This window comes from Rutilus rutilus (assembly GCF_951802725.1).
Source record: "Rutilus rutilus genome assembly, chromosome: 21".
Classification (NCBI taxonomy): Eukaryota; Metazoa; Chordata; class Actinopteri; order Cypriniformes; family Leuciscidae; genus Rutilus; species Rutilus rutilus.
In genome coordinates, this window is record NC_140226.1 from 25,990,893 (window position 1) to 26,011,809 (window position 20,917).

The window sequence follows — 20,917 nt, forward strand, 5'->3', positions numbered from 1 at the left end:
GTTAGTGTGTCTGCAGGCAGTGTGGGGAAAGCGATCAGAGTTGGACAGAGAAGGGGGGAGTTTGCACCTGCCAGGTGGAGAAGTGTTGTAAAGCTCCATCACCAGGATCCATGAGCCCCACAATGCTGTGCTTCTAGCAATCTGCATTGTATTACTGAAGGATCAGACATACATCCACATCTTCATCTCTGCTCTTCTACTTATTCATAACCAATTTCATGCATGTTTCAGACTATAAAGGGACTGTTTTCTCACCCTCGTGTGATTTGAAAATCATTTAACCTTCTTTTTCTGTTGAACAAAAAAAAAAGAGTTAGCTAGAAAAATATCCAGGCTGCTAATTTCCATGCAATGAAAGTGAATAGGGACTGGGGCGTCAAGCTGTAAAATGGACAAAAAGTGCAAGAAAATACCATAAAAGAAGTCTATGGCAGTTTTCCCCAACCCTGTTCCTGGAAGAATGTCAACAGTACACATTTTTGAAGTCTTCTTTATCAAACACACCTGATTCAACTCTTTAGTAGAGAATCCAATTCCTGAAATGGAAGGGTCAGATAATGAATACAAAATGTGCACTGTTCCAGGAACAATGCATGTGTTGTTTTGGTGCATTAGTGTAGTCCTGAAGACCACAGAGTTGCCCATGTCATTTTAAGGTGTTCACAAGTGCCCTCATTACAGGCACTATGCATTCTTTGGCTGTGTAACTGGCCCTACTCACACCACTCTGTGCGGGAATCAAATCAGCGTCAACCCGTATGGGAAGTGGGCATGCTTACAAGGACGCTAAAGACCACAACCTCTTGCATCAATTAATAGTGCTCTTGAGGCCAAGGTAGTGAGGTTTACCTGCACAACTCTTGCAAACTGGCCACTGTCACACTCACCCCCTAAACTTCACCCCATCCGGGTCACGACAACAATGTCTCTGGTCCTACTTGCACTGGTCTGAGAGAGATTGAAACCAGCATCAACCTGCATGAGAAGTAATCTAATAAGAACACTAATGACCGCAACCTCTAGTGTTAGTGGCAAGTGTGCATTCCTCTTGATGTTTACCTGCACAACCCTTACTGGCTGGCTTCCATTACACTCACCCCCCTTAACCTCACTTCAATTCTGGTCATGGCACCAATGTGACTGGACCTACTCGTACTGGATTTGAACCAGCGCCAACCCACATCTTGAAGTCAGGGGAGTGAGGTTTACCTGTACAGTTCTTACTAGCTAGCCTCTGTTACACCTGTGGCAATATGTAGACTTTTGACACAGTGTCTAAAGCCATTCAGAATTTTTTGGTGAGGAATATCCCACAAAATAAGAACTTACATACTGACTGTTATTGCATTAACTGACCTGGTTGTATTCATTTTCTGTAGCTAAAAAAGTAGAATGTACAAACCCAAGTCAAGTCCCTTCATTTATATAACGCTTTTCACAATATAGATTGTTTCAAAGCAGCTTTACAGTGATAATAGGAAATTAAAGTAACATAGATTGTTTTGGCTTTACAGCAGCTCTAGAATAAAGTTATTATCCAGCTAAAGTAAGTTTTTGATTGATTCACTTCCGTTGCAAAGATCATTAGTTATTTTGGGGCCGCTTACATTACACCGTTCTAACAGAAAACCCTTAATGCGCTACGGCCCGCTCATTTGCACAACAACAGTGCCTGGTTGCTCAAGAACGCAAACCTTGAAATAGGTTGCATGGTGCAAGCGGTGAAAATTTCATCTCAGCGTAAACTTAAAAAACGCTGATTGCGTGCACATTCATATTATGTGTTCTGTCTATAGGTATGTGCGTTTGAATGCCAATGTCATGAGTGTGATTCCCAGGGAATGCATTAACTGATAGAATATATGCATTGCATGCAATGATAGTTGTTTAAGGTAAAAGAGTCTGCCAAATGCCTAAAAGTAAACTTCTTTGTTTGCATGCAATTGAAAGTGCATTATGAACACACCAGGTTGAAATGAACAAGATTTGTTTAGATTTTTTGGGTACTTTTTGATGCACTTGCTAACAGCACTTGGAGACGAACCAACCACACAAACAAAATCCCACAGCTGTGTGGAAACTTCAGTGTGTTTAAGTGGTGTGGTGCACAGGCTGGGTAGGCATTGAGAGGTGAAAAGGAGATAGAGATTTGGGTCACAGAGGGCATTTGGCTGCTCTCCTCAGATGCTCGCACCCAGACGTGTGTGTGTGTGTGTGGCATGGCCGCGGCCCGTCTGCAGCAGATGCGAGGCCCTCATGTCAGAATCAGGCAATGGCACGGCGGCGCTGCGGAGCCCGATCATACCTCATTGAGCCGTTTCCCCCTTAGCAGATGGCGCGCTGCTGCGGGCGCTCCTCTTCCTGATAATTACCAGCCTTCGCCACAGATGGAAACGTCAGTCAGCCCTCACAGGTCTTGGTTCCTGCCATTGCCTCCGTCCACCGCCCCTCTCTACCTAGGCAAGGCACTGCCAACCCTCACCATGTGTTTTGTGACTGCTGACTAGGCAGGCAACAAAAGGAAGAGGGCGCCTCATAAATATGTATACAGAGATTGTAGGTACGCTGAGAGGCCTCCGCGCACTTGAGCCATTTTGGACATTTTGAGGCTTACCGTTTCGGTCGTTTTTAGCCTTTTAGCCTAACATGAAATAGGACAAAAAAACACCAAAAAAGAGCAATATTTGTGCATCGCTGATGTGCAAGGGGCATATTTAGGAGATTAGGATAACTGTGTTTGCAAAATGGATTAATTCTAACAGATGCTGGGACAAACCCCCACTTATCTGTGATAAGGTGAGCAGATGTCCCAACTTGGCACAGGCACGCTAAGAGTTTTATTACTCTGCATCCAAAGTATCCCAGGAGACACTCCACACAGCAGCAGCACATAATCTACCTTAGCTGAGAACAAGACTTCAGGGTTTGCGTCGTTATTTGTCTTGCCAGTGTAAGTATTTGTGTGAAAATGTTTATAGTGTTTGAAAGTTCAAGTAGATAAGCCTAACTAATTCTCGAGTGCTGAATTGATGTAGAAATGCAGGCTTAGGCAGTGTGACAGTTGCTACAGAGCCACTACTGCTTAAAGCTACACTGTGTAATTTTTTTAAGTTGATTCTTAGCAAAAAACACTTTGTTCTTTCAAAATGATATGTGCTCATTAATGTGTAATTACTTCCACCAACTAATCAAGTATTCTCGTAAGCATATAATCTGCCATTTAGAATACATACGAGCGAGTCGCTCGAATGGCGGCAGCCATGTTGCGCCTCCATCTTGAAAATACATTAGCCAAAAGAGGGACATACCTGGAAATTCAAGCTTCGCCTTTCGCGTTTTTACACTCAGTGGCACCGTGACGAATGCGAGGGGGAGATTACGGCCTCCGTAGGAGTTAAAACGCCCTCAGAATGGGAGGGGCTAGAAAGTAATACTCATTTGGTAGTCGTAAACAATTTCACCGCTAGATGGGAGAAAATCCTACACAGTATAGCTTTAACACAATAACTTGTAGGATTTTTTGTGAATTCATTCAGAGTAAAAATGGAAGTTGAGAATTGATTGCTGGTTCAGAAGCAGACTGCAGTGTAACATGTTGTGTTCATCCAGGTATTTTAAGGGAGGTTTTTTTATTATTATTATTATACATGCATCATATTAATTAAAAGACTACATTAATATTTGTAAGTTTCAAAATCACCACAGGACTAAGTGAACTTCAAAAGGATACAATTTAATTAAAAAGGGTACAAATAATAAAAAAGTTCCAAGGAGGCCACAGAATGACTTAAAATATTTAAATAAATTATTATTAATATTTTAAAATAATCTAACTATAATCTAAATTAAAATGGTAAAAAAAAAAAAAAAAAAAAAAAAACATAAAATCAAGATGATGTTTTAAATTTTGTATTTCTGTGTTCTTTTTATTGACACACACAGGTTTTAATGTTTTATGGGGACTTTCCATAGACGTAATGGTTTTTATAATGTACAAACTGTATATTTCTATCCCCCTACACTGCATTTTTCAATTTTCAAAAGGCTGACACACACACACACACACACACACACTTTGTGTTAAAACCCAGTTTGTGTAAAAAATAAACTGTTGAAAACGTACTCGGTTACTAACGTAACCTCGGTTCTCTCTAGAAGAGGGAACGAGTACTGCGTAAGATATCTTACGCTAGGGGAAAATCCTTTTTCCGCGAGATATTGAAGCCAAAAATTATCCTTAATTTTGTAATAATGCAAAACGCGTTGCGGCAGCATGCAGACATAGGCGAGACAGCTAGCGCGCCTATTGGCTGCTCTGCGGCAACTGCAGCAGCCTATCGAGCGAGGCCTGGCGTGACGCCAGACCCAATCAGGGCACTTCGTGCCCGCTGCGTCACGTCCCGCCGAAATGGGCGTGGTCTAGGCCTATAAATACCGCTCGCAGGCAGCTATTATCTGGTTTTTCATCATCGAAGCAACCAGAGCGTGTGCATGCACGGCAAGATACGCAGTACTCGTTCCCTCTTCTAGAGAGAACCGAGGTTACGTTAGTAACCGAGTACGTTCTCTTACGAGAGGTCTCTCGTACTGCGTAAGATATCTTACGCTAGGGGACCCAATGCAAAACGCCGTGCATGCTGAGATCTGACACCAAAGACCCAAGGGCGAAAGCCCGGGGTACATATAGTGCACAATCACTCAGGGAACTCACAGGGAGTCCAGGAAGAGGGAGGGGCGAAGCCGCACTCTTCCACATATGGTAGCGTCGCTGAGACGCGAATTTCATCATACAGACAGGGCGGGGTACGGCCTGAACTGATGGGGGAATGTGGGTCTTACACAGTTTGCCCAGGCACATCTCGTGCTGCTACTTTTTTACTGTCGAACATTGAGCTGTGCTCAGTAGACGCAGCATTCTGAGCTGACGCATCAGGTCAGATAATACTGGTAAACTTAGACCGACAGCAGCCTGGCCTGCAGGGCGGGAACCTCTAGGTTATAAAACCTTATAAATGTAGACGGGGAGGCCCAGCCTGCCGCCATACAAATATCTTGCAAGGCAATCCCACTTGACCAGGCCCACGAAGAGGCCATGCCTCTCGTGGAGTGCGCTCTGACACCCAACGGGCACTGCATGCCCTTGGAGGCGTATGCCAGCGCTATAGCATCAACTATCCATCTGGATAGGCTCTGTTTCGACGCGGCTAGTCCCTTAGAACGTCCGCTAAACGAAACAAAGAGCTGCTCCGTCTGTCTGAAACCAGACGAGCGAGACACATAAGCTCGTAATGCCCTGACTGGGCAGAGGAGGCTCGCGTCTCTTTCCTCATCAGGGACCGGTAGGGCTGACAGGGAAATAACCTGCGCCCTAAACGGTGTGTTGAGGGATTTCGGAACATAACCGTGCTTAGGTTTGAGTATAACTTTTGAGTCATTAGGCCCAAACTCCATGCACGCCGCGCTCACAGAGAGCGCGTGCAGATCCCCTATGCGCTTCACCGAAGCGAGAGCCAGCAAAAACACCGTCTTGAAAGACAGGTGTTTCAAATCGATTGACTGTAAAGGCTCAAATGGCGCACCTTTCATGGCTTCCAGAACCGTAGAAAGGTCCCATACGGGGACTGAGGGAGGTCTGGGAGGATTCAGTCTCTTAGCCCCTCTAAGGAAGCGGATGACTAAATCGTTCCTTCCTATTGACTGACCAAGCGTTGTTTCTGAGAACGCTGCTATAGCCGCCACATAAACTTTGAGCGTGGAGGGGGCCCTGCCCCCATCCAACAGCTCTTGTAGGAAGGAAAGCACCTCCGCCACACCATAGTCTGTGGGTGACACACCACGGGCTGTGCACCAGCCCGAAAACACTGACCATTTTGAGGAATAGAATCGTCTCGTAGACGGAGCTCTAGCCTGCGTGATCGTGTTTAATACTCCTTCAGGGAGTCCAACATGTACCCGTTGATGGCCCAGACATGAAGGGACCACAGTTCCGGGTGAGGATGCCAGATCGAACCGTGGGCCTGTGAGAGGAGGTCTCTCCTCACTGGTACTGGCCACGGGGCAGTACTTGCTAACTGCATCACGACTGGGAACCAAGGTTGGTTTTTCCAGAACGGTGCCACCAGCAGTACTGAGCATCCTTCTTCCCTGATCCGTTCTATCACCTGAGGCAGGAGAGAGACGGGGGGAAAAGCATAGAGCGGGCGGCGGGGCCACACATGGGCCAGCGCGCTCCTGCTCTTTGAGAAAAATTCCTGACAGTGAGCGATTTCTTGAGACGCAAACAGGTCTACTTCCGCTCTGCCGAATTTCTTCCACAGCAGTTGGACTGTCTGTGGGTGTAGGGACCACTCGCCTGCCGGAACATTGTTCCTGGACAGTCTGTCCGGTCCTATGTTCAGGAGCCCTGGCACGTGCGCTGCTCTGAGCGAGCGCAGGTTGCACTGAGCCCATACCAGGAGGCGTTCTGCCAGCCTGTACAGGTTCTTGGACCTGAGGCCGCCCTGGCGATTTATGTAGGACACCACAGACATGTTGTCCGAACGGACCAAGACGTGGCGTCCTTTTATCTGGGGACAAAAACGCGTCAGCGCGTTGTCTACTGCCAGCATTTCGAGGCAGTTTATGTGCAGGAGCTTCTCCCGTTCCGACCACTGGCCGAAGAACGGTCTGCCCTCGAGCAGCGCTCCCCATCCCGAGGTGGACGCGTCCGTGGACACCACTTTCACCCTCGAGGAAGTCCCCAGGCTTACACCTAATTTGTACCAGTCGTTCGCTCTCCAAGGTTTCAGAGCTGTGACGCACTTCTGATTGACCCTGAGGCGAAGCGAACCGGATGCCCACGCTCTGCGTGGGACTCGCGCTTTCAGCCAAAACTGCAGCGGGCGCATGCGGAGCAGGCCCAGCTGGAGCACTGACGATGCTGAGGCCATGAGACCTAGCATCTTCTGAAATTTCTTGAGCGGGACAGACGCGCCGCAGCGAAACGCGTTCGCTGTGCGCTGAATGTCTACCGCGCGCTGTGGTGATAGTCGCGCTATCATGGACAGCGAGTCCAATTCTGTGCCCAGGAAAGATATCTTCTGACTGGGTAACAGAGAGCTCTTCGCCCAATTGACACTGAGACCCAAATCCTCGAGGTGATCGAGTAAAATGGTCGTGTGTTCCATGAGCACTGCGCGAGATTGCGCTAGAATCAGCCAATCGTCCAAATAGTTCAGCACTCGTATGCCTCTCATTCTGAGGGGTGCGAGCGCCGCGTCCATGCACTTCGTAAATGTACGGGGTGCCAGGGACAAACCGAATGGCAGGACTGTGTACTGATATGCCTGGCCCTCGAAGGCGAATCTCAAATATCGCCTGTGACGTGACGCTATCTGTATTTGAAAATACGCGTCTTTCAGATCTATTGACATAAACCAATCTCCTTGGCGAATCTGCACAAGGATTTGTCTGGTCGTGAGCATCCTGAACTGTCGCTTCACAAGCACTTTGTTCAGTTGCCTTAGATCTAGTATGGGTCTGAGACCCCCGTCTTTTTTCGGTACCAGGAAGTATCTGCTGTATAGCCCTCCTTCGCTCTGAACTTGAGAGAGAGGCTCTATGGCCCCTTTGCTCAATAGTTTCGTCACTTCGGCTCGAAGTAAATGTGCTACTTCTGTTTTTACCGTGGTCTCGACGCGCGCCACATAGCGGCGAGGGCGTCGGCGAAACTGCAGCGAATAGCCTCTTTTTATAATGTTCAGCACCCACTTCGAAACCCCGGGCAGCTTTGCCCATGCGTCTGCATGGATAGCTAGGGGTTGAATACGAAGCGCGCTCCGCTCGCTCAGCGATGGAGAGGCTTCGGCGTGCTGCAACACAAGCATCGCGCTCGTGACATTTGAGGCATGGGGCGCGCTGATAACAGCGGGCAGATTGCCCGCGCTCGACTCCTCTGCGGTGGTCAGCCGCGAGGGGGAGGGCTGGGCGGTTCCCGTGGGAACTGTCATGTCTGTGTGTGGATGTGGGCGCGGGACAGCGGGCACATTTATCACACCGAAAACATCGTTCGCTTGCGTGAAGCGAGTGCACGTTGGTTTCGTTTTTACAGAAACCGTGAGACATGCACAACGCGGTGTTAGTGGGCACTGGGTAGTGGGCACTTTCACCATGTTTGAAGCGCAACCGATCTGAGTCGGTTTTATGTGCGCGAGCCCTGTGTGACAGGCTGTGCTTGTGTGTAGGGATGGGCACTGGGCAGTGGGCATTCTTACTACACATGAAACACCATCGGCCGTGGCCGGGACACCAGAAAATACACTCTTTTGGGGATTTATCTGGGTAGCCGTGAAAACGGCATTTGTGTGCAGGCAAGCGGGTGACAGAACCGACTTGTTGGCTGCAGAAAACACTGGAACAGTCACATTTGCTGGAACTGGACGAGCGAATAGCTTTGGTGTGAGCCTGGCCGCAGCGGGACTTAAACACCGTCGTTTTCCTAGCTGTGCTAGGACGACTTCGGGGCCCCGGGCTTCACCGTAATCCTAGGTCGCGGGCCACGTACAGCGGGGCGGCGACCGGATGAGCGGGAGCGCGGTCTCGCGCTTCGGGCCTGGCGGCGCTGTGAAGTGGAGGCAGTGGACGGTGGCTGTGGCTGTGAGCTCTGAGCAGACGGTTTCGCACGGCCTGCTGCAGAGCTGGAGCGCTTCGGGAGGAAGTGCTTCATAGCCTGTGACGCTTTCTGTACCTCTGCGAATCTCTCCGCGAAATCCTTGACGGAGGATCCAAAGAGGCCTGTGGCGGAAAGCGGGGCGTCGAGGAACGCGGTGCGCTCAGACTCGGCCATTTCCGAGAGCGTCAGCCAAAGATGTCTCTCAGTCACGGTGAGAGAGGCCATATTCCGTCCAATGGCTTGCGCTGCAGACTTAGTAGCACGGAGAGCGAGGTCCGTGGCACTCCTTAAGTCCGGCACGCAGATCGCGTCAGGCCCTTCCTCATCCAGCTTACGGAGGAGATCGGCCTGGAAGATCTGAAGCGTTGCCATGGTGTGCAGCGCTGACGCAGCTTGCCCGGCGGCGGAGAAAGCGCGGCGGAGCAGGCTTGACGTCGTGCGGCAAGCTTTAGAGGGTAGGGCCGACTTAGCACGCCGTCCAGCAGAGGGCGGGCATAAGTGGGCCGCTATCGCCTCTTCGACCGGCGGCAGCGAAAGGTATCCTTTGTTCTTGGCATCGTCAACAGCGGAGAATGCCAAAGAAACAGCAGGACGCACTCTAGCCGAATAGGGGGCGTTCCAGGACTTGGCGACTTCTTCGTGTAACTCAGGAAGAAAAGGCGCCGGTCTGGACGCAGGCGAAGCGCGCTCCCCAGGCAGGAAAAATCCATCCAGCCGGTTGTGAGCGGGCTGCTCAGGCGAAGACCACTCGAGGCCGAGGCTCGCCGCGGCCTGTGCGAGTACTCGCGTGAGCTCCGTCTCGATGGACGCTCTCTTGCCTGAAGACATGCGGGCAGGGGGCGCGGGGTCCTCAGAGCCCGCCCAATCCTCACTGCCTGACGCCAGGATAGAGCAGGAATCATCCTCTCCCAGCAGGGCTTCCTCATCCACGATGTCAACGGAAGCGGCGGCAGACGGCGGCCGCTGTCCGTCAGGAAGCGAGGGTGACGAAGCCGGGGAAGCAAGCGGGCGAACCGGCAAGCTTTGGCGGCTGAGGGAGGGTTCCGGGGCCCGCTGGGCACGGCGCTTTTTACGGCGCGACGCCGCGGCGGGCGGGGGAGCAGTCTCGGTGAAGAAGGCTAGGCGAGTCCTCAGAGTCGCCATTGCCATCAGCTCGCAGTGAGGGCAGCCGCCGTCAGCGAGCGCGAGAGCTGCATGTTCCTCACCCAGGCAGGAAACGCAAATCACGTGGCGGTCCCCGTCGCTGAGTGTGGCTCTGCACGAGCCTCAGGAAGGCATCTTTAAAAAGACGCTAGCTCTTTTAGAATGTGTGTCGCGGCGGCGACACACACACACAAAAGTACAGAGTAATAGAAAGGATATAAGCGCCGGAAAGCGCAGCAGGAAGGCAGGAAGGCGGCGCGGCCAGCGACTTCAGTGACTCGTCCCGCTGAAGGTGCTCTCTCTCAGACGGCGCGGCTTCTTCTCCGGCTCCAGCGATGCGTGTGCTTCGCTTGAAGGATGAAAAATCAGATAATAGCTGCCTGCGAGCGGTATTTATAGGCCTAGACCACGCCCATTTCGGCGGGACGTGACGCAGCGGGCGCGAAGTGCCCTGATTGGGTCTGGCGTCACGCCAGGCCTCGCTCGATAGGCTGCTGCAGTTGCCGCAGAGCAGCCAATAGGCGCGCGAGCTGTCTCGCCTATGTCTGCATGCTGCCGCAACGCGTTTTGCATTATTACAAAATTAAGGATAATTTTTGGCTTCAATATCTCGCGGAAAAAGGATTTTCCCCTAGCGTAAGATATCTTACGCAGTACGAGAGACCTCTCGTAAGAGAACAAACAGCTTTGACATAGAGTGTAACTACCCCAAAATATGTGAATATTTATTTCTTTTTAGCCAAGACTTCAAGGTACGTGTCTATACAGAAGCTGGCTTTTTTTCTTAAAAATAAACTTATCCTGACAAATAATTGTTTAAAGTGTGTGATAACAAGCCCTAGTTACCCCTATTGTAACCTAAAATCTTGGAGGTGAGAAAAAAAATTTGGATACAGTTTATCAACTACCCAAATTATAATTTTCTTTAAATGTTAGAGAACATTGGAAATAAAAAATAAAATGCATTAATCATTATATAACTAAATGATGTACCTGTGTACTAAATAATGTGCTTGATATTTTTGGCTGCCACCTGACATCTCAAATGATTCAAATGATTAAAAAAAAAATGAATATCCCATCTTTGAAATAATGAGGTGTTCTCAAGATGCTTCACTTGCTATGGAAAGCCACAGGAACGGCAGAAATGACTCATAGGTGGTATGTAAGAAGAAAATTCACAGTGAGCTCAGGTGACGCTCTCGGCGTCGTGTCATTGTTGCAGTCTGGTTGCAGCACATACAGTAGGTGTTGATGCGACCGCCGAAGGAAAACCATTAGCATCATACTAGGGCTGAGTCACCCAATACAGTGAAGCCAGACTCAGACTCTTCTAGATACACCAGCATTCAACAAGATGCAGATAAAGTCGAGTCTGTGTTGATGAAAACCTCTTCTAAGGCCCTTTGATTTGCTTATGAATAGCTTCTTTTTATTTTTTGCACATTTTGGACAAAGCTCAAAAATTCTTGCTCTCCAGACCCCTCCAAAAAAAGGTTCAGCATTACAATAACTTAATACAGACTACACACACTAAACACAGCTACTTCAGTTCTCAAAAACAACACAGCAATTCTACTTATTTCTAATTCATAAAAGGGCTGGATCACCATAACATGTTTTTGAGACTGAATCTGTTCTTCATCTGAACTACCAAACAAACAACACGGGCTCATGCATGATTTCGTTCAGCAGAATTTCATCAAGGTACAAATCCCGCAGTTTAGCAAACAAACCTGCGCAGTGAAAACTGATGCAACACGTTAGCAACACATTAAAGAGAGAACACCGCACGCCATTAGTAGAACCTCTTCCATTCATGTCCCACCTCTAAGACGTAACCTTATTATTTCAAATATCCTGGGGCATCACAGGTTCATTCCAATTTCAGAGATTGCTACGTTCGTTCTCCGCCTTTCTCAGTGAAACTTTCTAAGCTACGCAAGAGGAGTTTGCATCAGCACTTCCATACACTATTTATCTATGAACTGATTCTGATAGCAGAGGTGAGCATCAATTTATTTATTTAACAGCCTTTGTTTGTTCATGTAATATGTTAATTTGTATCCGTCAACTGTCAGCTGATGCATTTAGCCTTACAAATGACACAACATTGCAAATGGAAAATACAACATTGCCATCGGATATTGACCTAAGCCAGATTTGAATTCGCACATGCACAGGGCCGTCCCAAACATGTGTGTGTGTTAATGGTGTGTCCCCCTTGGTCCATTCGCAATCGCCTTCTAGGTGGTCAAGTGGTGTAGATGTTCGCTCACCGCATGCACTACAGGCCATGTCTCAATCCAATTTTAAGGAGATGTTTGAAATCACGACTAACATTGACATTGGATCATTCATTACACTCAAAATGAAGTCAAGTCAAGCTCACTGCATTGTGGGATACAGTACTGCACATTTTAGCACATGTATTACGGGCTGGGACATGTTTGCCTATGTCTTCCATACAGAAAGTCACATACTGCATTCAATACTGCAGAAGTTTGTTATTCAAAAAGAGCTGAATTATTTTTTTAACATTTGGCTCTTCCTCCCTCAGCTGTCATGTTGTGTGTTGCGAATACTTCCATGGAGTTACTGTCCTTATATGGTCTCTGTTAATATGTTCTCCTGTGTTTTGTTATCTATGGACAAAAACATGTATTTTATTGCTCCACTTTATGATAGCTATATAGCCCGTATACTCTCAAATTATAGACATCTGCATATACTACCACATTTTTAGTTGCACTTCTACTAAACTACACTAGAAATGACATTGGTTTAGTTCACCCCACAAAAAAAGAGAAGAAAATTCTGTCATGATTTACTAATGCGTTCAGTGCAAAGCATTAAAACATCGTCACCACTGTCCACAAGACGTGTGGCAACAACATCAATGATGTTTGGCAATTTTTATGGTACTTTCAAGGTGTTTTTTTGTCCTTTCCATCCAACATCACAGTATGTAAGGGAAAACAGCTTGGAGATTCTACAAGGTATGGTGAAAGAAAGTAATTTTTGGTCAAACTATTCATACACTGTAAACCCCGATAAGTTAAGATAACTCAAAAAATTTGAGGAAACTTATTACCTCAAAACTTTTAAGTTGATAAGATTAATTGTTTTAAGTCAGTTACACTTAAATTCATAGAACAGATTAACTCAAAATTATTTATTTGAATACACTTTTGTATGCATTTTATAACTCAAAACTTTTAAGTTGATAAAATGTATTTTTTTAAGTCAGTTACACTTAAATACACAAAACAGATTAACTCAAAATTATTGTTTTGAATAAACTTTTATTCTATGTATTTTATAACTCAATTTTTATCGATCACAAATTAAAAGTACATTTTTGTTATAAATTTAAAAATAAAATACTTAATTTGCAATTTTCAAAGAAATTTGACCTCAAAATTAACATTAGCAAAATATTATTCCTTAAACATTAGAAAGGAAGACAATTTCAAACTCCATATATGAAAGTACGTTTTATTTTGCAAAAGGCATTTTTTGCAGCATTATAACACACCTCTGTATACATTAGAATGTAACTGTATGAGACACAACAAATGTAAAGGACAGAGGTGTAAAAAACTAGTGCATCCAGAGATACAGGAAAAACTCTCTAACAAGTAAATTATTTTTTTAAACTGCAATCTGGGTGCTAGTGGCATTCAGTAACGCAATCCCAGTATTTACTAAGTGAACACAAAATCTGTGTTCTGCAAAATTTCTAAACTTGAGATAAGTATTACAACAGACTGTAACAATATTAAAGTCACAACAAGTGAAAAAAGAAAATTAACAGTCTCTTGTGCATCCAGAAAATTTAAACAACAATCTGGGTGCTAGTGGCTTTCAGTAACGCAATCCCAGTAAATACTAGGTGAACACAAAATCTGTGTTCTGGAAAATTTCTAAATTTGAGATAAGTATAACAACAGACTGTAACAATATTAGTCACAACAAGTGCAATAAAAGACAATAAACAGTCTCTTGTGCATCCAGAAAATTTAAACAGCAATCTGGGTGCTAGTGGCATTCAGTAACGCAATCCCAGTAAATACTTAAATGAAAATGCAATTCTCCACTTCACTGTGAAATTTAAAATCTTGAGCTCAGTGTTTAATAGGGCAAATACAGTAGTCACAACAACTGAAAAGAACAGAAAATAAATTGTATCGCACTCGTACATCCATTACTCTTACTCCTTAATCAGTAGCTCATTTTTTAGACTCAGCAATCTGGGTGTTAGTGGCTTTGAGTCATCCAAACCCAGTAAGACTTTTTGGATGAAGTTAAAGGTGTGGGTCAGCTCTTTGGGGTAGTTGAGATGTAATGCATATATCAAACCAAAAATCAAAAGAAAAGCATCAGCCAACCTGGAAATGTCCCTTAGAACAATGTCACCTTCCAGCACAATAGCAATCCCAGCAGGGTCAAACTGAACAGTGGAACTCGAGTCTCCATTCACCATGCTGACAAGAGCTACAGCTGAATCTGCAATGTCTGGCTCATCCACCTCTTCAGTCTGAAAAGCATTAGAGAACTTCATAAGCATAATCAGATAAATAACATTAAAATTCAAATGAGATGTATAAAAACCTACATTCCACATCTTGAAAAACACAGAGTCATCTTCGCGCAAGTAGACAGGGAGGGCTCGAAGTGCAGCTGTACGTCTGTTGTTAATATCGTAGTGATCCTGAAAAAAGACAGAACTGTCTTAGTGATGCAAGAGAAAATAATAAAATAGAGATAAAAGTACAGATGAAAGAAGGGAAGAAATTTAAAGCAAAAAAAGTTCAAAGCCAGGTTTAAACAATTACCAGATAGCAGTAAAATACTTGTGCACATTAACCAATTAACTTGTACTATAAATGTAATTAACAAAATTCACCGTAAGATCATAGGCACTACAGATGCTTCTCAGTGCTTCTGCTGCCTTGCCTGTACGGGCAGCCTTCTGCCTGTAAACAGCAATCAGTCGAGGAGTATGGTTGTCCAGCTCTGCATAGAACTTGTTTTTCAAGCTGATATTAGTAATTCTGTGGAATTCTGCAGCAATCTGAAAGCAAGCATTCAAACGAATAACATAAAAAAAATGTTAAATAAGAAAACAAAAGTAACAGACACACATAAACACACAAAAAATGGAATCTAACAGATAGCAACTGAGAAAATTACCTGAGATTCCAAACGAAGTGCAGGCCACTTTTCCAAAAAGTCCTTCACTGGTTGTGATGGGTTATCTACAACGATCTGTTTGCGACGCAGAGCAAATGTACTTTGCATGAGTCTCTCTATCAGCCCAAGACTTCTTTCTGTCTTAGACACTTCCTCAACTATTTGCAATCTTTGTTGTTCCAAGCTTTCAGCACTCTCTCCTTTTGGAAAATTTGGTAGGTAGTTTACCTCAGCTCGACGAGCTCTTTTGATGTTGGAGTGGGGAGACTCACTCTCTGGATTATTTTGGCTTCTCTTCCCCGAGTTAACAGCCACCTCTTCACAGCCAGATCTGCTGAGTTTTGTGCGAAAGTTGCCCATTTTAAACTTTAAACTTGTCTTCCAGCCATACCATCCACATTGACTTCCTGGTTCTGTGAGGCAGGGGTGCTTCGAAATAAGAGCCTCAGCTGCTTTAGCTACTTCTTTGTCGCTGGGGTAAGCCTTAAAGCTGTGCATTGCCTTGGCCATATTTTCTAGAATGTCGTGTTTTTGGCCTTTAGTTAATTTTAAGAACTTTCCACTGTTTTGATAGGCCATATTTCCACCATTGAGGCTGTGCTCGACATCATAAGAAAATTGAGGAACTGGGAAGACATCAGGCCAACTCTGTAAGCGTCCTGGGGCATAAGGGAGTATTTCTGTGTGTGAAGTTGCAGCTGACCCGTCATCAGTCTCAGATCTGTGTACTTTCAATACAGCCTTCTCTGGCAGTTCTGAAATGTCTGTTAGAAAGCAGAGTTGCCCCCCAAAGTCTGGGTCTTCATATTGGAGGTTGAAATCAAAATCAAGACGTGGTCTGAATTTCTCTTTAATCACTGTAATCAACTCTTCTACTGTACTTGGGCGTGTAGAAAGGGTCATCTTGTGGGCGATGTCAGGAGCAATGTAAACTCTCAGTAAAAGTTTCTGGGATTCCGCCATCTAGGAGACAAAAACAACAAGGTAAAAGACAAGTTAAAAATATAGTTTCGAACAAGATGGACTGGACATGGATTTCCAAATAATGTAGAAATCTTACCTTATTGTAAAGGTAGAAATCGCTTTGGCGTCAACAGCAACTTGCCCTCTATGCTGTAGGCAGAAAGGGGGGATGTGTCACTCAAATCTGTTATTGTTTTAACAGATATATCACCTAAACACAGATTAAAGGCTCTTAGGTGTTCAATATAATGGGACTTGTGCTCCCTGCATAGGAAGGCCACATGATCGTTCACAAGGAGGATTGACTCAGTTTTACAAAACTGAGGTAACCCTGCTTCAAAACCAGCAGGGAAATATTCCCCAGCAGAAATATTTGTCCCATCAATGGTGATTTGAGATGCACAGTATATAGTGTTACTATCAGTCTTCTGTTTAATATACTGTATTGCCACTTCAGGTAGTGTTGAAACTAAAACAGATGTCACAGTTGATGCCTGCAAATGTGGTTTGAAGAACGCTGGCGCACTTAGATGGTAAGCCATCATATGCTGGTGTCTGCTTGCCAGTGTCTTCAGCACATTTTTAAAGTTCTGTGTATCGTGCACAACCCGTTTGAAGAAGCGGTGTTTGCCTTCAAAACGCATGGTCCATAAATGTACAAGAGGTCCAAAACATCTGATCAGCTCTGGATAATGTTCGACGTAGTGATGCTTTGGCCTAAGCTTAAAATCTGGAAATACTTCAAGAAGAATTTGCCTGTGGTCCCTAATTTTACTCTGTAAATACTGAATCATCTCTTCAGTAAATGTTGGAGACAGCACTAACTCCACAATGTCTTTCAATTCCATTAACACTGCCCATGCACTATCTCCCTCTGGTACAACATTGCCAACCATGAATGGAAGTAGCCGAAGTAATGCAGCATTTTCATGACCATTACCACCTATTGTCATTTTTGTGGTATAAGTTTTGGAAATTGGCTTGGGTCTATCAACCTTATCTGTATGCTGATATGGGAATGATTCAATTTTACTGTTCAAATAATCAAGTGTGAAGTGTTTGAGACGAATCATTTTTTGAATGCATAAAGCCAACTCAACTGGCACAATACCTTCAAGGAGGTCATGGAGAATATCAGGGGGGAAACCAGTGATTGGATGAAAATACTGCAGCTTTTGTTTTAAGACACAGTCCCCTTTCACACCACAATTACTTTCCCCATTTCTACTGGAGACATTCTGGACATGCAGATCATGAGTTACCTTAGTTCTCAGACTGAATTCACCCTCAGCAACTTCATGCGATTGAAACTGGTCTTGAGTTGCCAGACAGAATCTGCACACATACTCTGAACGGAATGACTGTACAAAGCCTGCCAATCCGTGAGCTGCAAGATTATCTGCTGCAACAAAAAGAACAGTGCCTTTAACAGATTGACCAAGAGACTCAATGAACACACCATCTTGTTCTAATGTACATATGTCTTGCATTAAAGGGCCAAGCACACTCTCATAGCCACATTTCTGGACATCAGGAACTTTACACAGCAAAGCTAGCTGTATCACATGCAAAGCTGATCGGTATTTGCTAGGTAGATCAGCAAGTACCCAGTACACCGAACAGAGTTTGTGTATTTTCCTCGAAGTACCTAATGGATTTGCAACTTCTATCTCATCGATGTAAATCAGCAGTGGCAATTTAAACTCCTCTGATGCTGATAACAGCTCATTTTCTTGAAAATACAAACCATCTCGATGATTTGTGTATTGACCGGATTGTGACGAATGTGATTCTTTAATTCTGTCAAGTACATCAGTATGTTTAAACAACAACTGAATCATAGGCAGTATAGGGACATAAACAGCTGTGCGCCCAGGTGCTACAACATACTGAAACGGCATAACCATTGGGTAATTTCTCTCAATAAAGGTTTTTCGTCGCTTATTTGAGGACAATTCTGCTCCTTTAGCAGTTGCACTGACAAAAACATTACTGTCTATAACAACACTAACAATTTCATCAAGAGCAGCTTCACTCACAGTATAGCAATGTCTCTGTAATACGTCATTAACTGCTTCTCTCAGCAGCGGCCTTGACAAAGAAAACAGCTGACACAAATGTTCTACTATTTCCTGTGCAGCTATATCTGACACATGAAGTATAGCCTGCATCTTCAAAAACAGAGAGGCTAAATTGCGTTGTAGTTGCGCTTTTAATTGGCTTGTGTCACACTGTATATCAACAATATCCAAAATGTCTGCATTCTCAGACTGAGTAGGATCCTCAAATGGAGGCTCCGCAGCTGCAGAACAGCCATCATCTTCAGCAACTACATCTTCAAAAAGGTCCAAGCAAGCTGAACTAACATCTACTCCATGGGCCCTGGTTTTGTGAGAATTAAATGAGGAGTAAACATTTGTGGTATACCTACAGTTTTTATATGGACATGTTACCATTTCATGACTTCTCAAATGCCCTCTTAAATGACCAAAGAGATTTTTTTCTGAAAAAGGTTGCTTGAACCCACATAAAGGACATGTGTACACCACCTGGATTTCTTGACATGCATGCCTCTTATCCTTCTCATTGTGAAATCGTGATACATGAATTTTTAGTGCATTGAATGAAACAAATGTGCAAATGCAGGAGTCATAGAGACACGGTAAAGGGCTAACCTTTGAAAAATGGCTATGTTGCAAACCATAATGCCCAAGTAACTGTGCTCGGGTAAGTGAGGAGGAATCACATAACCTGCATTTCCAATCCATCATGAAAAATCATGACAATATCAAGACATGAGCAAACCCTGAGCTATGCCAACCTCTAAAATCAGTTGTTATCAGTTTTAAAATGCTGCATACTTTAGTCTTTACATATGTATTGTCACCCCCAAATTCCAAATTGTAATTTTACTCACATATGCTCTGGTCTCACAAGTTTTAACCTGTAGAGAAAATAAAAACACAAATTAATAGTGAGGCAGAGACATGTCATACAACAATTTCAGAATTTAGAACATTTGGCTTCCATTGCAGCTAATTTAATTTTAAGCATTGGATAAAAAACAAGTAAGATTGAATGAAAGTGGTTTTAATCTTTTTTTTTTTTTTTTTCTGTTTCAATTTAGGTTCTGTAACCGAAAAACTTCAATACAAGCAACTGCGATAACCAGCAGTACCACAAATTAATATCCGTGCAATGCGATTGCGAGCATACATCAACTATGTCCCTAAATTGTTAAAATTTAGATCAATCACTCCACAAATAACATAAGGCCTAAAGTGTGCCTGATCATTTTAGGTCGTCTATTAGCTAAACGCAACAATAGTTTCAGTTTGATGACTATATTGTCACATTCTGATGCAGATTACTAGAATAACTTTTTAAAAAGTTTTAAGAAGTACTTACCAGATTATAGCCGCTAAACAAACCGCAGCAAACACAGAAACGATGACGATGATGAACGATGCTGATTCCACAGAACCACGTTGAGGCAACGACTCCTGCATGACATGGCGGGCTTCCAAGTTCAAATCCGAGCGCTCAATTTCAAATGGGAATTATTTTTACTCCGTTGTTATTTTTTACAGTCATTTGAGTAAAACATGAAATAAACGGACATGGAATGATATATTGACTCTTTGTTGCGTTTTGTATAGTTTAACCTGGTATGTTATGTTTCTAAAAACATGCAAATAAAGTGCACCGAGTAGACTCTTCTTTTTCGTTGACAGATTGGAACGCGATAAAGCTCATTACTGCCACCAAGAGGCAAAAATGAGGCTTTGGTAATTCGTTTTACTTCGTTGTTATTTTTACAGTCATGAAATAAACGGACATATCATGATGGTCATGTTGACTAGTCTGTTTTGGAGAGTTTTACCTACTATGTTTTAAAAATAGCAAATAAAGTGCGCTGAGTACACTACAATTTAGATTTATGCATTTCAATTAATAGTAAAATTCCATCAAATTGAATTAAATAACCCATACATATTTTAATTGAATAACTGAACAATCCCTAATCAATTATTCAATTAAAATATGTAAGGATCATTAAATTCAATTTGATAGAATTTTACTATTGAAATTTGTATATCTATTAAAAAGGCTTTAAAATGTTTTTGAGTGTAGAGACTCTTCTTTGTTAAATTGGCAGATTGTAACGCAATAAAGCTCATTACCGCCACCAAGAGGCAAAAATAAGGCTATGGTAATAAGATGACGTCATGTTTTACTTATTTTATTTAAGTTCCTGGAAGTTAAAACACCCAAATCGTTGAACAAACTTAAAAGTTTTAAGTTGAATGAACTGTTTCACAGTTTTAAGTATAGTTCACTTATTTTTTATAAGTAGGTTATACTGTTCGGGAATACAGTGTATGTCTAATGTTATGGCTCTATGCCTGAAATAAGAGTGTGGAAACAGATGCAATATGGCAGTAAGTGTTTGAGGATGGGATGATGTGTCGTGTGTTCCTCTCATAGCACTGAAGAATCATTGTGGAGCCTCATTTTGATTCCCACCCCATTATGCAGATTGTATGAGTTCAGATGGGGAATATAAGTGCAAAGGCCACAGCCCTCCTTTAAGCCTGGCAGAAATTTGCACTTAAAAGCCATTTGTTGCAGACAATAGCACAGGTGCAGTGTCCTTGACAGCGCTTCATTTTCTCCTGTGAGGCAGAAAGTTGGAGTCACACCTGTTTGGTCTTGTGTTCCCTCTCACTCTCTTTCCCTCTCTCTGCCACTCGCTTTGCATCCCTTACAAAAAAGCACTGGTTGTACCATGGCAAAAGGATGGTCTAAATAGTAAAACCATGGTATTTTGGCATTTTCCATGGTAAACAATTGCCATGGTATTTACTGTACTCCAAGTTAATGCAAAGTATTTTCTATTGGGCTTCCTCTTTATTCACTTTCTGTCTCTTTACTTAATGTAGTCTGTACTCTGTATATGTCTAA

At 44.0% G+C, this 20,917-nt stretch overlaps 1 protein-coding gene across 6 annotated transcripts; it reads right to left on the bottom strand.

Moving 5' to 3' along the window:
* Positions 1 to 13,250: 13,250 nt before the first annotated feature.
* Positions 13,251 to 20,287, bottom strand: LOC311280502 (sterile alpha motif domain-containing protein 3-like). 6 transcript variants are annotated; one of them, XM_084392682.1, is made up of 5 exons: positions 17,215 to 20,287; positions 16,050 to 16,102; positions 14,990 to 15,952; positions 14,703 to 14,870; positions 13,251 to 14,507 (listed from the first exon to the last, which is right to left on the bottom strand). In XM_084392682.1, exons 3-5 carry the CDS (start codon positions 15,950 to 15,952, stop codon positions 14,007 to 14,009), a joined length of 1,632 nt encoding a protein of 543 aa, XP_084248808.1. In that variant the 5' UTR covers positions 16,050 to 16,102; positions 17,215 to 20,287; the 3' UTR covers positions 13,251 to 14,006. The 6 variants fall into 6 exon arrangements, with proteins under 6 accessions (XP_084248808.1, XP_084248810.1, XP_084248806.1 ...); XM_084392684.1 differs by having other exon boundaries at positions 13,251 to 14,333; positions 14,412 to 14,507; positions 16,050 to 20,287; XM_084392680.1 differs by having other exon boundaries at positions 14,990 to 17,354; positions 18,870 to 20,287.
* Positions 20,288 to 20,917: the final 630 nt, after the last annotated feature.

Excerpts from the sequence above, each read along its gene's own strand:
- LOC311280502 (XM_084392680.1), bottom strand. The coding sequence starts at position 15,952 with ATGGCGGAATCCCAGAAACTTTTACTGAGAGTTTACATTGCTCCTGAC. Across the intron at positions 14,871-14,989 it reads CACTTCGTTTGGAATCTCAG|ATTGCTGCAGAATTCCACAG; the intron begins GTAATTTTCTCA and ends GCTTGCTTTCAG. Across the intron at positions 14,508-14,702 it reads GTAGTGCCTATGATCTTACG|GATCACTACGATATTAACAA; the intron begins GTGAATTTTGTT and ends GTCTTTTTTCAG.